The following is an 18,650-nucleotide window of genomic DNA, read 5'->3' on the forward strand; positions in this document are numbered from 1 at the left end:
AAGAAGGTATTTTGACCCATAAAAAGTGTTATGCCAATTTATCAGATTACTTATAAGGTGATCTTTCCTCCAGAAGGAAAAAACAAACAAAAAGATACCATTCTTATATGCATAGTCATACCATGATCTAGAGAAGCAAACTTAAATAAGAAATAGTTGTGTCAATAACCAATTGAATAAACTGGGGCCATTCCCTTACTCAAACACCAGAACCATTAAGCTTCAATTTTGATCCAAACTGTTCTGAAAATGAAAGTGCAAAGACAGTTCAGGGAAGACAGAACTCAGCAACAAAAATGACAAAAGGACACATAATTACTAAATTATACCCTAAGATTTCTTGCATCATCATGACAAGTTGGTAGAGACATCAAGGAAAAATCCTTTAAACATGGTTCACAACGATATTTAACTGCTTATTTAATTAACTTAATTATGACAAAAATGAATAGAGAATATAATTTAATATTTCTGGGCAGACAGAATTCGTGTATAAAGGGCAGCTCAATACACAAATTGAGAATGTATCAACAATTTTATTAAAAGAGCATACAAAAATTTCAAACTGAAATATTACAACAAGTGTATTTTACATAAAAATAGCTTTAAAACATTTCTCAACAAATCTTTCCATGCCATATATTTTAACTAAAATATTCTTATTATTTACTAAAACCTATATACAAATCAAGGAAGATAAAAATAGTTAAATATACTTTTTGTTGCCAGTCAGAAGCAAGCAGTCAATTTCCAATTATAAGGGAAATATAAAAATATAGCAAATATAGTTTTCAGAAAATAAAATTAGCAACTATTTTGGAAATATAAAAAAATTATGGAATATTGATCAAGAAAATAAATTCATGACCTCGCTGATGAAACAATTCCAGTCTGACAAATTGGGCTGCAATTACTCAAAAATTCATTTTTTGTTTACATTTAGATTTTTCTGAATTTTTTTATGCAATTAATGATTGAAACTATTGGTTGCGGCAAACAGCTGCAATTTGGCTATTAAAATCTACCGTCTGTCTTGTGAAAGTTCAATTCAAAACAAATAGAATGCTCTGCACTATTACTTTCAATCAAATTCTTGTATATTTAAATTATGTCCATATGAAAAGGACGTAAAGGCTAATTTAAGTGGATTATTGTTCGTGCTGATGAGAATGAAGTGATGCCATTCCAATTCCACACTCTGCCAAGAAGAGATGCTAAGATTAATTTTCGACCTCTACTCATTAACTGGTTCTTTTTGGGAAAAACAATGTTCAATGGCATTACAAATAAAAACAAGAACACAGGAAAGCTATAGTGCTGCTGCAGAATAATGCTAGGCCACAAGTGACAACCTGCTCATATTCAATACAACACACACAAAAGGGAATAATTTGTTTGTCACAAGTAAAAGCATTTTACCAAGAGAAGGAATTTCTACAATGGATTCGCCCATTTCCTTTCTATACAAGGACAATGACAGTTATGTATAAAGTGCCACATTGCACATTATTTATAAAATTCTTTAGATATTACTAAATTCATCTTTTCATTAGGGCAAACCTTACATATAAGGATTTAATAAATGCATAATAATCACTCTTTTTCCGTTGGCCTTTTATAGAAGAAAGAAAAAAAAAAAAAAAAAAAAAAAAATCAAGAGTTTAAAGAGCTTTATGTAAATATTTTTTTCTGCCATGGCTTTTTGAACATACAAATTTCACTAAACAAAGAAAACCGTATTACATCATAGTTACACATAAATATTTATAAATCAGTTTGAGTTCCACTTAAAAGTAGAATAATTGAATCAAATATAGACGCTTTTCCACAAAATACATTTTGAACAGTATATTAAAAGAAAAAAAACTATATAAATTATTTTCTGCTTTTGGGTTTATAATATATGATTAATTATTGCAAATATTATAGAATAATTTTTTTCTTAAATTCTTAACTAAATGTTGCTACTAGTATAGAACCAAAATAAAATTAGCCAGTTAGTTGATAATTATAAAAATATTTGACATTAAACTTCTCACGATTGGAAAAATGGCTGTTTTCCAATTGTAGTTTTAACATATTGGCATGCTGGTATGTTTAGCATTAAACAGTGCATTGTTATGGAAAACATATACATGTACAAAATTTCACATCAGAAAGTGAGTGAAAATCAATTAGAAAATTCATTTTCTTAAATACAAAGTCAAGTCAAAATTTAAAAAATAGAAATGAGAAAGAGTAATGAATTTTTATTGTGAATAATATATTTCATTAGGAGTTTAATAATCAATCTCATATTAACAATTAAGCTCGAAATACAGATAATAGTACAAAAGTAAATTCAGTTACTTTGCTATTACAAATAACTGTCACAGGTTTAAGAATATGGTACAATACCTATACAGATACAGAAAATCAAACAAATTACAAAACTCAAGAATTTACATAAAAACGATCAAGTTGCCTGAAAGATTTGTATTTCTAATAACATACATAGAATGGAATTACCAAATTGCAAGTAGTTAAACAATATACAAATTGTAATTTCATAACAAAAATGTAATCATTAAAATACAAAAAAAAATTGCACAATACAGTCACTATTCCAGTCAAAAATGAGTTTAATTTCTTGCTTGTGAAAATAAAGATGTTTTCTTGAAATGAACTTTTTTAATAAAACCTTTTATTTAAATGTCCTTTGTAATAGAAGGTCAGCAGTTAAAAATTAGTGTTATAGTACAATCTTTTTTCATCCCAGTAAAAACAACAACAAGCTAAGCCCATTATTTTTGCTCCTTTTTTTTGTGTTTCGTTCCTTAAAGAAGGAATTTTTAACAAATATTTGAATATAACCCAATTTTCCAAAATATCTGGAAAGAGAATAACGCTCAGTACCAAATGCCCACTCAGCCCAGAAGAACACGCCTCAGACGACTGTGGGGCACATCTGAGTCATCATCAGAACTAGTGACATCTGAATGGGATGCAGAGGAGGTGTTGCCGCACCTAGGAGAGCACAGGTACTGTAATAGAGGAATGCGGTATTTGCCACAGAAATCCACAAACTTGATATGTTCCACACGGACATCAAAGTAGACACCTGAAAGGATACACAACTTCTTAAGCAACACAACAAGCTCCTTTTGATTTCCACATTAGTTTCAAAAGTTGATTACTCATATACATTCTTAAAATTCCAGAGAAGAAATAATCTTAAGAGTTCTGGAATTTGCTTAAAAAAATAATTTCATTCACATAAAAAAAGATAATTTATTTAGATAAAATTAACTAGACAGATAAAAGAAGTTCAATAGTTACATTTTTAAACACTTGATTTTTCAAAATTCAATAAAAATAATTTTTATATATATTTTTATCAAAATACTAAACAGAAGAATTTTTTCATTCTAATTATTATCTAATTTTTACACTTAATATTTAGATTCTTTAAATTTCTTAATTCCTTATTACAAATATTATAGAAACTTGAAAGGAATCAAAATTAAATTAATAGATTATGTGATAAAGTATTCAAATACTGACAGTGAGAAGACATAAATGCACAAGCTTTGAAAACTGATACAGGAGGAATGAATATAAAATTGATTCGAAATTTCATTTTTACATATATGAAACAAATCAAGTTAATAAAAGCATGTAAAAACATTAAAAAAAAAAAGACGTTTTCATGAAGATTACATATATTTCCCCCTATTATAACTTGATTAATACAAAAAACTAAAAATATTTTATTTTTAAAGAGAGATGCAATGAATGAAAATATTTGGATAATCATTCATCCCATTATTATCAAATATGTACTTTTAAATTATGAAAGGATATATATATGTTACATCAAAAACCAACAACTTAAGTTGATAGTATGGCAAAAGCTACATGCAGTGTATCATTCCTCTTAGTTAAAAGGTTAGCATATATTCCTAATATACTTGAAAAGCAATGACATATTTGAGTGGAATCCTGTATGAAAGAGTAAATTTCATGGAGCTTTTTCAGAATCTTAAGATGGTCTGAAACACTTATTACATCATTCACTATAGCAGACATTATGAGAAATTAAATGCTATTTTACTCTTTAAAAAATGTATAATATTTCTAGAAATTCTTCCTAACAAGTGTAAAATATTAAAATTAAAAAAACTTACACCAGATCTGGCTATTTTATGAAACATTCTTACATAAATGCTTAACATGGCTATTGAAAACTGAAATGTAATAGTTAAATTATTTAAAAATAAAGGTGCCATACAATATAATGTGATTACAACTCCATATCAAAAATCCTGAAAATTAGCATGAAGTAAAAACACAATATAGTTTCCAATAATTCAAAGTGTTAATGTGATGCACATACATATATGCATGTTTTTAAACAAATTTATTAACACAGCAAAGAGAATAGTTTTAAAAAAATGAAAAAAATATTTCAGAAATACAGAATATATAAGATAATATTTTAAAAAATTTTCATTCATCTAAGAAAAAGTGCAATTTTGAAAATAATGATTCACTACATAATTTCAAAATATTAATCCCTATTTTATTAAATAATTACTAAATTTAGATAACTAAACCAGAGAGAGCAGGTATTTCTGGATATTGCTGCATTTACATTTTTCTTAACTAGTAAAGCAAATTCAGTTTGAACAAGATGGCTCTTCACAAAATCCTGGAAAATACTGGTTATATGATTAATTGAGCACACAATAAAACCACTTTCTGCAAAATTAGCTATGAACACGAAATGTGTTATAGTTTAAAAATACAGAAATGGTGCATAACTTTTAAAATCTAAATATAGAACTAATTGAATCAGGAAAGTGAAATGAATGTTATTTTATGAGCTTGTGTTGTTTGCTTAGAAATGACAAAATGCTTTACATATTTTGTTGTCAGGTAAGTAAAGTTTTTCCAGCATTTTCATTAAGTGCCTTTCTTTCATATCAACCATCAATTATTGCTATCTAGTTGACAGAAAAGTACCAAGGAGAGTAAGAAATAGTATATGAAGAGCAAACTCACCTCTGCACTTGGGATTCACACATCTGCAGGCGCAATTCAGGTAATCGATGAGGCCTGGGGGGAGATCGCGCTTCTTGTAGGGGATGCGGAAGAGCTTGACCGTCCGAGCTGCCAATTCACGCAGGGAGGGAGGATCGTACGTCATATCTTGGACGAATCGAACAACTAGGGGATTATCACGAAGACTCAACTGCAAAACAAACGAATAAATTTAGCAATATATATTTTTTTTAAATTTCTAAATATTACCATATTTTTTTATTTTTATTGTTTAATTCATGAAATCAATTTTTCTCAAATTTAACACTAGCAGGTGCCAGTTGTAAGAAATCAAATTTGTAATAAATCACTTGTTTAATTTCATGACTAAATTCTCAAAAATGGCACACTATAAATAAAAATAATCTTTTCTATTAATAGAAATACAATTTTTATTAAAAGAAATTACCATTTTATTATTCATTACTAAGGTTTCCTTTTACTTCATAGTATTTGTGAGAAACAATTGAGGAAAATCTATTTAATAATTTATATCAATAGTGTAATACTATCTTTGAATTTTCAATTTTATTCAATGACCATCTGTCCGATGGAGCATAAAACGTGATTCATCGGAAAAAGTCACCTGTCTCCATTCAGTGGAAGTCCAGTTGCGGTATTGGCGTGCAAATTCCAGCCTTCGTCGTCGATGAACAGGCGTTTAACCAGGCGCAATGCATTAACCAGGCGTTTGTTGCGGAGGCCCATACGCAGCAATTTTTGCTGAACCGTCGTTGTGGAGACACTGTTGGTAGCCCCATTGGTTCATCTGAGCGGTCAGTTGCTTAACGGTTGGAAATCTGTTCGTCCGAACGCATCTCCGCAGCCGTCGTTCACCCCTACTCTCTATGGCCCATGGTACACCACATTTGTCATTTCACTGATTTTGGATAGCGCCATTTTGCCATGCACGATATACTTTTACCACGGCGGCTCGCGAACAGTTTACAAAATTAGCCGTTTCGGAAATGCTTCCACCCTTGACCCGAAAGCTAATGATCATTCCCTTTTAGCCATCGGATAAATCACTCCGTTTCTGCATGACTGCAAGAACTAAAATGTTTTCCGAATGCCTACAACACACTTTATATATTTACCAAATTTGATGATAACACGTGCCTTCTGCGACTGGTTATTTAACGTTGACGTCAAAAATTGGCGGTGGTTACATTAACATGACTGGACTGTGTAGAATTTGTATTGAAAATCACCCAATATACATTCATCTTCTATTGCATATCCGCTTTTTCACCAGCAGCAGTCTGTATGGAAATGCTAGAAGCCATGTAAATAAATTTGTCCTTTCATTTCTGGACCAAGACCGCTCTTAAAAAGAGATGCATTGGCATCTATATACCACAAACAGCATCAAACACAGAATATCACTTTACAGAAATACTTCGCCGTATTCATATATGCTGGACAATATATAGTATTCATATTATTACATTTCACACACATCAATACAGTTGTGCCTTTATAAATGTGAATAATCAGATATATATGGAAATAAATGTACAAAAGTAATACAAATACAAACAGCAGGAGTGGTCTCCCTTACACTTTCTTGCAAACTGTCCAATTGAGATCTCCCCCACCCCCCCGACTCCGAATTAAAATTATGGATCTTGGAGAAGAACGTGATTAACTTGTTCGGCATTGATGAACGACAACTACAAAATATAAATATGGCACGGGAATCTAGCATTTCTCATTGAATCAATTTGGAGCTTATGCATTTTGGAAGTATTTTTGTCGGCCGATTGACACCAGAATTACAGTTGTATTCACAAGATTTCATCGATTTAAGCCATAGCATTACATGTATACGAAAGAACATATATCGATAGATGATCCACTGTTTGACAGATTTGTTCGAAAATTTGATAAGTTTCTATATTTTAGATACTAACCCTGTGAACCAAATTTTAATGACCCAGCTCTTCGCGTTTTGCAGTTATCGATGTCACTTGTACTCTAACAGCCAGTAAGACAGAATTTATGTGAATGATTTTCGTTCAAAATTTAATAAAAATCTACAAATTTGATCGTATTTCCATATACCAAATTCCAGCTGTGTAGTTCAAAGCGCTTTTGAATGAACGCGTTCAAAGACTCAGACATAATGTTAAAAATGAGTTTTTTTGCACTCAAGGAGGTCTGAAACATGGAGATTCGTCAAAATATCGGGTTCGATTACAGTACTTCGTATAAGAGAAAATAAAAATGTATTCAATAAAATGAGATTAAGAAATATTTTTTAGAAGCAACAACATTCAACAAGTTATTACAATGTAAGAATGATAAAAAAAAATTATGCGGAGATTAGTCAGATGTTTAAAAAAAAAATAGCAATTTTTTTGAAAATTTAAATTTTTTAGAAAAATTATAATAAAAAAAATGGTAGAAAAAGCACAGTTAAAACCAAAACAATTAGTTATAAGGAAATGTATAAACTATAATAAGCATACTTATACAGGGGTGATTCAAAAGTACTACTACTAATAGTAAAAGTAATACTAGAGGGTGATTCAAAAGTACGTTTACATTTGAAAATTAAATAATTCACTGAATAATGTAAGCAGAAATTTCTCAAATGATACACAGTCATTCAATAAACTCACGAGTTAGTGACTAAACATCAACGCGATGCGTCTGCAGATTGAATGTTGCTATTTCTGCCAGAGAAATGTATTTTAATCTTTCACACGGTTGCAGAAGTGCATGTTCGCACATTCTGATTAGTTGCAATTCGGGAATCTCAAGGAAAAAGAACAACTGTCTCACAAATCGAAAGAGGGGGAGAATGTAGAAAAAGCGTGAGTTTCCGTATGATACAATCGCGAATGGTATTGTTTCATTTTGGGAAGCGATGACTACGATCGTTTATTCTAGCTATCTAGATAGGCAATTTTTAGATGGGAAAAAATAACTAAGAAGCATAAAATCTCCTATATTTTCTCAGTTTTTATGAAAATTATCAAATTTCCCTGCATTTTTCCGGTTTTCCAGGTGGCGTGACAACCCTGATAAGTATTAAAAATGTTATCAAAAATGAAAGATCATTGCTGAATTCCTTCAATTACCTGAAAAATAATTTTTTTTAAATAAAAAAGACGATACTTTGATTTCAAACTCTAGTTAATAAGAGATAATAAAGGATAAGGTTTATATGGCAGTAAAAGTTAAAGAAGTTAAGAAAAAAAAAATGTCGTCCTTTACTTGTGAAAGGAGCTGCAAATGAAGATGCAGATTCCTTGGATTAAAGTGAAATAATATTTTAAAAATCCAGTTTTAAAAATGTTGTTCTACAATTTCAGACGGTACAATATTGGTCGACTACCACAAAAACAGAGTGAAAATAAAATTTAAAAAAAAATCTATGTGGCGATTGTTTTTCAAGGGGAGGGGAATTAAATATTAGCATTTTTAAGCGTAATGGTAATCGGAAAATGTATTCAGACTTGTGAAAAAAAAAAAAAAAAAAGTTAATTTCAAATTTAATTTTCGCCTCTTTTTTTTCTGAAAATTGACTATTGTAATACCACCTAAAATCCTAAAGCAACATTTTAAAAATAGGATTCTCCCCCCCACCCCCCGTCTCCGGATCCGCGAATCGAAAAGATGGGTGTAAATTTTGCCCCTGAGAATAGCAAAATATAATAGCAATTTCATAAAAAGGATGAACTTCGATAGTACTAACACACCAGAGTTTTTCATTTGAATTCGAATACAAAATCCACAAATATGGAAAAATGCACGAGACAATCGTCACTGATTTCACAGCGTTACTTACATATGCTCATTTAAATTTTATTTTATACATCTTTGAACCTTTTTACGAACTTCAAATTGAGAACTTATTTCAAATTTTTACAAACAATAAAAGCATGCATGGAAGGGAGACGAAACGAAGAAAGTAGTCCTTTGAAATCATTGTTCCCAAGCAAAAGTGCGGATTTTTTAGAAATTATGGTTCATTAATGGGCAAGTTTTTCATACTCATCAAGTGTTGTCATTTTTATATGCTTTCTTTTTCCCATACATCCTCAATATCCTATTTAAAAAATTACCTATTGCCAACATAGAAATTCCACGTTCTTTTGGCAGTATCAGCTTTAATTCCTGAAATTATATTTACAGCTCTTCTCCAACTGTCAAGATGTCTCCAACTGTCACATCGAGAACAAACTCGCCGCAGGAAGCGGCCGTGCCGAGGTGTTAATTGCGAATAAACAGTTCCGACCATGAGACAGAGGCCATAAGCATCTGCGCATATGAAGCCTCAGCTCTTTAAACCGATGAACATTATTGAAAGCTGCAGACAAGTGCATTTCCACTTAGATCGCAGAGGTGTGAATTGCGGTGAAAGATTACCTCCACCAGCCCTTTGAGAGTGACAATCTCCGGGGGCAGAGTGGTGAGCTGGTTCTTGTGCAGAGAGAGGGAGCGGAGGCGGCGCAGGCATGAAATGGAGGAAGGAAGGCTCTGCAACTGATTTTCGCACAAGATGAGGGAGCGCAGCTGGTGAAGCCGACCCATTTCAGCTGGAATGTCTCGGAGACGATTGCCACCCAGGTACAGAACCTCCAATCTGTCGGAAAGAGAATCATTGTCATTTAAAGATTCAAACACTATATTATATATATATATATATATATATATATATATATATATATATATATATATATATATATATATATATATATATATATATATATATATATATATATATATATGTATGTATGTGTATGTGTGTGTGTGTAAGTATATAATTCTTAAAAACAGAAGGAAAGTTCGAGGCATTGAAGAGACTTTTTACATTTTTAAATTCGCTTTAATCCATCCCGAGAAGGCATAATATATTTACAAGAAGGTGTGGCCAAAACACGTCCGCCTCAGGGCGAGACAAGAGCAGAAATGGGGAAGAGCCAGAAATAAATTATCCCTCGTCTTATATAACATGAGATTTCCGCCACGAGTCGATTTAATACACGTGTTGACCTTTAACAAGGGCAACGGAGGCATCATTTTCACTCGGTACGTGGAACTGATGGCGCATGATTTTTACAAAGCTTCAGTTGAATGAATTATAAAGAAAAATTGGAATAGGATCTGGAAATACGAGAATATTTTAGAATGACTTTGACATGGGCTGAATAAGGCTAAATATTTAGGAAATTAATTAGGATTCAATTAAATTTAAAAATATCATTACATATATATAAATATACACCACAGATGCGTTGTGGTCTTGGCATCAAATGTATAGATTGTTATCGAAATGTGTCGATTTTAATCAAAATTGAAATCAATCAAAGGGAAGTCCATTTGTCGATCGGTAAGCATGAGAACATGACTCAAAACCTGAAAAGAGCTACATGGATGGAATTTACTAAATAGATTTATCGCCAGAATTGTAGATGTATAATAAATTTTGGACCAAATCTGTAAGGGGACGTCATCTATTGGGATACATATTTGCGTTAACGCGACAATTCAAAAAGACAATGGTTTATATAAATGAAATGTGGTACACGGTCTTTTGGAAAAATTGTAAATACATATAAAATTTTTGGTGCAATGAGAGTAAAAGAAGCATCTAAAATGCAATGCAGATTCAGTTTTCTTCATAACAGCTCAAGACATACGGGAACCGCGGGTACCCTCTCTACACTAACTAAACCTGCTTCAAATGAAGAGTATGTAGAGCGGGAGTAAAGAAGCTGCTAAATATTTAAAAAGAGCAGAGAGGGGAACTTCTTGGGTGTCTCGAAATGATATTAATTTAGAGTTTTGAAAAATATAAAGGACTCTCTAATGGAAGTGGGACTATGGTTCTAATGCCTTTACTGCAGAAGTAAAATTTAGAAATTTCTCTCGTAATCTGGTTTAAAGCGGTTAAGAACCATATAATGCTGAAAAGTGCAGTGTTTAAATATTTATATTTAAACATGATTGCGGTACAACTGCATTCACCCATCTATAATTAAATAATAGCATTGTCGAAAAAGTGCATTTCTTAATATACACTTAGTCTCAAGTACATTGAATTATAAATATCGGTTTCACTACTACTTGCGACAGACAAAAACTAAACTGTGAAGAGCGGAGCCTATTTAGAAGAATCTAAGGCACGCTTTTTTTTTTTTTTTTTTTTTTTTTTAAGAAAACCATAATTGCTTCACTCATTAAAACACCTTGAATAGATATTTAATATCAGATTTCTCTTAATACAAAATGCCATCTACCTGATAAATCTCAAAGTTTGATTACATGTAATGGCGCCGCTTGCACTACAGTTCCACCTTCATTTGCCCGTACCTTCCAGACTTACCACATAATCTTAAATTAATTTCCAATACATTGAAAACTGATTCATTTAGAAATAAACACAGATGCATAAGATATTAGGAGAAATTTGTCAAATTCTATTGAAACCAAAGTTTTGTATTCTATGTAAAAATGTAAAACTCTTTATTACATTAAAATGCCGAAAGACTAGAAATTAATATTTGTTTTGTTTTCAGTGAATGGAATAGTTCCGATTTAAAAATAAGTAGTACGATAAGTTCTATGAAAAAATTATCTTAATATGACTAATTAATTTAAGCTGAAATGAAAGGAATTTATTAAAAAAAATAATATGAAAGACGTCTTTTCTTCATGTCAATATTAGAGCTTAGAAAGGTTTAAGGGAACAAAGAACGAAAACACCGACGAGACTAACCATTTCTGTGATTTTGCTCATGATGGCCGTTGCACTGAAACAAAAAAAAAAAACAAAAAAAAAAAAAAAATGTCCCATCAAAATAGGTCCTTTTATTAAGTAGATTTTGGACAAAAGCACTTTTCCCATTTAAGCTGAGATTTTGTGGAATAAAACTGGGTTTTGAAAATCGATTTGTAATCATATGTCAACAGACGCTTTTATCCATTTCTTGCTTAGGGCACTCACTCGAGGGGAATGGAATGTTTCTGCAGTCTAATGACTCAATTTCTACGTCGAATAAATGGCGCAGCTTTTATCAGCGTGCAAACACAACACCATATAACATGTCAGAAAATCTTCTTTTTAAGCTCTCAGCCTTCAAGGGAGATGAAGGGCCTTTTAATCTCGTTACTGACTGGCCGAACAAAAGCAATGCGAAATTTACTTGGGGAGATCTTGATACAAATTTCACACGACAAAATAATTTATTACATTGGTATTATAAAATCTTAAGATGTACATGAAAATGACGAATATAGATTTTTTTTATTAAGTTAATATTTTAATCCCAAATAGAGATTTTTAATTAATCAAATAAAAATAACTGCTTCATACATTTACAAAATACAAATTAATATGTGATTTACTAGAATAAAGGTAACAATGTATGAATTTTGTTTCATTTTCTCAAAAGAAAATTCGGTGATAATATTTTTTCTTTTTGTCTAATTCGGATTCGACAGATAAAATGGCTAAGCAAATAAATTGTTCTCGATCAATGCAAGCATTTTCTATGCCTAGGAAGAATATGCGTGAGTAAAATAAAATTTTTTCGATACAACAACGAAATATAGGTGTTAAAAATTTGATTATAATTACAGTAAACCTTCAAGAATCTAGCAAAGTATGAAAATAGTCCCTCTCCCCTGCTGGCAGAATTGGAGCAATAATCCAACACATTTAGCATTAGCAAGTAAATAACAGTTACAAAAGTCAAAATGGTGTGTGTCAAGATAATGATATTAGGACAACTTATACAATTAACTACTACTCTTGTACCCCTAAATTATATTGTTATAATTACTAACAATATAATCTTGTATATATTGTGCACAACATTAATGAATTTCTATTAATCTGACCTGATTTATGCCAGATTGTTCAGAATCCACTAAACTGATACTTTATTTTTTTAAACTGTTAAATATTAAAAATAAATCTTTGTTGCCACTTTTAGTGCATTCATTGCTTTTTCTTGTTGTAATGCCTTTGAGATCTATTTTTTAAATTTCTAATTTTGGATAAATCAAAATTTTACAGTGGTTATGACAATTTCAAATTAGCCTTTCAGTTTGTTTTAAAGATATAAAGAATGTGAAAATAATTACAAATTTCTATAAAAATTATCATTTCATATTTTTTTGAAAGTTTACTAATTTTTTCACATTTATATTATTATTATTTGCAAAAACATATATTTAATTGTTAGCAAACAGAAAGAGCTTTTGAAGAAAATTTCACCACTAAATGGAATGCTATAGATAAAACAATTTTTGCATGAATATTAGAACAATAATTTAACAGACAAATAATAATTATGTCATGCAATTGCAAAAATGCACATTTCCATTTTTTTTTACAAATTAATTTATTTAAAAGTTTTAGATCAATTTGTTCCTTCTATCATTTAAAATTTAATCACACCACAAATTTTTTAAACAATTTACAGCATTAACTTTCCAACAGGCAGACTAGACAACTGCATAAGACTACTAGGATAAGAGAAGGGAGAAACCGCAAGCAGATCGATTAAAAAACTGTATTCTCTTAAGACTGTAAAATAATAATAATAATAATAATAAAAAAATACAAATTCTATGAATGATAAAATATTTGGATAATATTAACTCTTTATCAAATATAATTTATCAGATTCCTATGTTTCATTATATTTACTTAGTTATTAGAATATTTATGAAAGTGACCATATGCTTTAATATTATACACAAATATGAAAGGTAGGCAGTCTAGGGCCATAACAGGTCAATAAAAACTAATATATATTCATAAAGTTAATAAAACATGAATCTAAAATAAATAATTAACATATTAAAATGCACTAAAATGGGAAATTATTTTGACAATTTTATTTAAAAAGAGATCCTTTAATGGGCACTGTCTAGGGTCATAAAATATCTAAATCCACCACTAACCATCCATATGCAAGCTAGCTTTGAAATATTTTGCCAAATAGTACAAGAGATCAAATGGGCTTAAAATCTTTAAATAAATGTATTTGGGGGGGGGGAAGTAGATGAACACTTTTATAAATACTTATGATTTGTAAATATGTAGGACAAACAAATATTTTGCTTGATTAAAGCAAATTTATTATTTTAAATAAAAATGGCAAAGATAAAATGATAAGCCATTGACACATGCTTTAATCATAAGCATTGTGCAATTGATAGCATAAAAACAAAGAATGCTTGCTTTATATGAAAATTTGTATACATAGAAATGGAAAGAAGTCAGAATTCAAAAGTAGAAAATAAATGATTGACTTATGTATTTTGTAATTAACGTAAAACAGAAAAAAAAAAGTATAATCAAATACAAATAAAAACTAATAAAAAATTATCATCTGAAATACACTTCATTTTTATTATAAAATAAAAATCATAAAAATAACTGAAAAATATAAGATAGTTGAAGAGATTTTTGTGCATGCCTATATTGATGCACATTAGATTATGAATATAGGCATGCACAAAATTGAAATCAAATTTCTAAAATGGCATAACTTGTGTAATAATTTACTGCAATACGAATGTAATAATTAATACCTGTAGGGACAACAAAACAATTTCACTTCCTGTTTAACCATATTTTATTTATTTTATACAATCAGGAAATGTACTTAAAATTCAATATAATGAAATAAAATAGAAATCAATTTCAAACCTAATGTATGCTCAATGACTTAGCCCTAATCATAAATTTACTGATATCCTTATTAAGAAAAGAAGTGATGTAAGAAACATCAGTGATAATGACATGGCAAAAATCTAGATTTGCACTTTGCCTGAGCTCAAGGTACAACAACCTCCATTTAATTACTTTGTAAGAGATTTTCTTCTAGTATACACACTGAAAGAAATGACCTTGAAACAAAGTGGTGGTGTCAATATGTCAATGCATACACTATTTACATTTAAAAAATTTAAAAGAATTATGCATTACTGAATATTTTATTTTAGGGCAGGAGCATTACAAAAGTTGAATGTGTACATTTAAAATCCTTGAAATAAAATATTGAATTATATCTTCCTCCTCTTTCTTTTTCTGAACATAAATGATTTATTCTAGAAAAGTTAGCAAGTACCAATGAAATCATATTCATTTATAATTAAAAAAAGGAATTAATTAGATGAGTATCTCTGATTAAAAAACAAATCCCATTAATAGTTCAGTAGCATTACTTATTACCAAGTTAAAAAGAAAAAAAAATAATGCTTCAAAAATTTATGATCAATTTGTATAACAATGTTTTATTTCTGATCCCAAAATGAAACTCTGAATAGTTTCAAATTTAGTATTGATATATGTTAGGAAAAAAAATCAATTTTTTTTGTAATAAATTTATAATATTTAAATTCTTCTAGATCACTTTTTAGTTTTACTCAGAATTATAATTACAATATGAAATATAGATAAATTAATGAGAGATTTAAAAAAGAAAAAGCTACATATTAAAATAATTGGAGACAGGACAAATAATTATTTTGCTAAAAACAAAGAATCCAAAAATAACAAGAATACTGCTAGAAATAAATGCATCATTTTTTATAAAAGAGAAATAATCCAATTAATATTATCTTTAAATAAATAAGTGGCAAGAAAAGATATGTAGTGGAATATATTTCTGAGATAAAAATTAAATTTTCATATAAGACAAGTGACAGGTAACAAATTTTAAGACAAAATGCAAATAACAATTAACTCATTTTCATGAGGGTTTTTTTTCTAGTTATTCCAAAAAATATTAATCCACATATATACAAGTATAATGAAATAGGCATTTAATTAAGTTTCCATTAACAGTATTAAATTACTTAAAAGCCAATTATTTTAAATACAATATAAGAAAATGCCATCCTATAACACCATATTGGATCAAATCATACTTTTTTTATATATAATCTAAATGTTGAAACCTTGGGTAATGTTTTAGTATATTTGAAAGTCAGGGATGTTTAAAGAAATTGAAGAAAATATAGAAATGAAACGGAATGATGATATAATAATGAACGGAATAATGATATTAAACCTAACAGAAAAAAGCCAAATACTTATTTAATATAGTCTTAAATATTTCATAAGTTCTTTGCAAGATGGGGGAAAAATCATGAGAGAACTGCTGTTTGAATAATTATGCTACAAATCCAAAGCAAGATAACAAATTTGAAAATAAGGCACTAATTAATGATAAATTAATTCAATTTTCTTGAACTATTAATGCTTACAAAATTTCAGAAAAGCTAAAATAAAAGATTGTCAGTGTTTATCCACATAATTTTACATTTTAAGAAACCATAATTTTGATAAAAGGTACATGAAGTTGAAAAAAAGTTCTACCATTAGAATTCAAGACAGTTTCATAACTACTGTAAATATTAACTTCTTAAAAATTTACTCATAAAAAATACAAATACTTTTTAAAACATACATTTTAAAAATGAAACAGAAAAATAATTTTCTTCTTAATCATCATATTTAAATATATAATGTATTATTCCTTTTTAAACCAAATAAGTAATTATTAATTGATTTTTTTTTAGAAATTATAAATTGGAAAATCAAGTATATATTGTCACTGTCAGAATATCATTCCTTATTGTTACATTTGGAAAATGTGAGGATATGAAAGATAGATATCAAAAACTCTACTAAGTGATTAAACTCGTGCAGATAAGTCTGTGAATATATAGCACCTGTAAAAGCCTTTAACGATATAACTTTTATATGAAAGGCTTCAAAGGTTTAAGAGTGCCAATAATGAGAAATTAACTTTAATCATGAATTTATATTAAAAATTATTTTAACTTCTTAAGTTTTTGAATTAACTAAGTTCATTTTAATATTTAATGTCAAAACCAATAATTTATATTTATTTGTAAATTTTCATAATGTTTCACAGATAAAATAATGTGAAAAGTTTAAAGAGTTGAGAGCATATAAAACATCATGGTTTTTCTATTTTAAAAGCTCAGTTCTCAAATTTATTCCTTCAATATATAAAGTTATTTGCAAATATTTAAAACTACAATCATATGTAGAGAACCCTTTTAATGTTATCAAATCCCTTTAAAAAATTACCCAATCTCAAAACGTGCAACTATTTCTGAACCTTCATGGATATCTAAAAAATTGGGATTAAAGCTGAAAACATAGGAAAAACAAGATGGTATTTGTTTTATTAGATGGGTCGGAAAGTCAGATTTACTATGTACTTGTATAATAATATTATTTTATTTAACATTATAGAATAAATGAAATTTAAGGAAAAAAATTTGTTAAGCATTATTAAATAAATTATTTTAAATATAATAAATTTTAAATAATCCAATGGATAAAAAAATAGAAGAAAATATAGGAAAGAGTATGGAAAAGAGGAAACAAATTCAAACTGGCTTCATTTTTAAAGATAACATTTGTATAAGAAATACAGTTTATATGCACAAAATAAAGAAGAATGTTAGGCAACTTTCCTTTATTAGTTAGGAAAAACAACTAACTGTATATCTGACCAACAATGGGATTAAAATGACACTATGCATGAGATATTGTTTCAAAAATGGATTCATGTATGCACTGGAAGATTAAGTAGTTTTCATGCAACGTTAATGATGCATTTAATTCCTATCATGTTATATGGAAAAAGTTTAACTCTTAAAATATATATCATATATTCATGCAAGAATAATAACGTTTTAGTTATACAAAATTATCTTACTTTTCCAGCCTCCAGATATCCCTTGGCAATTCCTCCAATTGATTTCCTCCCATATGAAGGGATTTAAGATTAGACAAATCCACTATTTCTGGAGGGATTGTCCGGAAGAGATTTCCGCTGAGGTTTAGTTCCTGCAAGTGTTCGAGAATGCCTAGTTTTTTGGGGAGAGAGAAATCCCCCAACAAATTGTTTCGTACAATAAGAATATTCAATTGCTTGAGCTCGAAGATAGCTTCATTGATCTCAGATAGAAAATTGTTGCTCAGATCGATATGTTTTAAATTCCAAAATTTATTTATGTTTGCAGGAATGAAATCTAACCTATTATGTTGTAGAAATAGGAAGTGGATATCTTTCTTTTGTGAATTATTATCTTCGATTGGTTTCAAGAGTTCCAGGTTTTGATGCAGAGTCATGCCATCTAAATTCAGATACGATAAATCCATTGAGGCTTCATCGGTGTGAGGATAGTGAGTCCAGTTAGACATATCTTCGGCATTACGTAATGAGAGGTAAGAGGAATCACGTCGTGACTCGTTAGAATTTTGATTGGAAATTTTTTTGTCATCAAATCGGTATCCTTCGGCCATTTTGGTGATCAGATACTTCACAGAAAAGTCTGAGAAAGAAATATAATTACTTAACTTTACTGGAAAGTGGAAAAAAAGACATCATATTCTTCCCAAAGGGAAGATGTCTTTTCTTCACTGAGTTAATGTTTATCAGAGAGATCATTATTCCAGTTGCAGTTAAGAAACAGATCTAAATGAACAGAAAATTGAAAATAAAAATTTGCCATTTTCGAAAGTTGCAATTAAGAAAATAATTAGTATAAAGTAG

At 29.3% G+C, this 18,650-nt stretch overlaps 1 protein-coding gene across 1 annotated transcript; it reads right to left on the minus strand.

The window, feature by feature from the left end:
* Positions 1 to 516: 516 nt before the first annotated feature.
* On the minus strand, positions 517 to 18,551 carry LOC129963212 (leucine-rich repeat-containing protein 58-like). The gene is made up of 4 exons (XM_056077401.1): positions 17,811 to 18,551; positions 9,460 to 9,676; positions 5,044 to 5,233; positions 517 to 3,100 (listed from the first exon to the last, which is right to left on the minus strand). The coding sequence occupies exons 1-4, from the start codon at positions 18,398 to 18,400 to the stop codon at positions 2,907 to 2,909; spliced, it is 1,191 nt and encodes a 396-aa protein (XP_055933376.1). The 5' UTR covers positions 18,401 to 18,551; the 3' UTR covers positions 517 to 2,906.
* Between the last annotated feature and the right edge of the window lie 99 nt (positions 18,552 to 18,650).

This window comes from Argiope bruennichi, chromosome 1, assembly GCF_947563725.1.
Source record: "Argiope bruennichi chromosome 1, qqArgBrue1.1, whole genome shotgun sequence".
Lineage (NCBI taxonomy): Eukaryota > Metazoa > Arthropoda > Arachnida > Araneae > Araneidae > Argiope > Argiope bruennichi.

Coding starts and splice junctions, on each gene's coding strand:
- LOC129963212 (XM_056077401.1), bottom strand. CDS start 18,400: ATGGCCGAAGGATACCGATTTGATGACAAAAAAATTTCCAATCAAAAT. Junction 5,234..9,459: donor CTCTCAAAGGGCTGGTGGAG/GTAATCTTTCAC, acceptor TTTGTTTTGCAG/TTGAGTCTTCGTGATAATCC. Junction 3,101..5,043: donor TGTGAATCCCAAGTGCAGAG/GTGAGTTTGCTC, acceptor GTATCCTTTCAG/GTGTCTACTTTGATGTCCGT.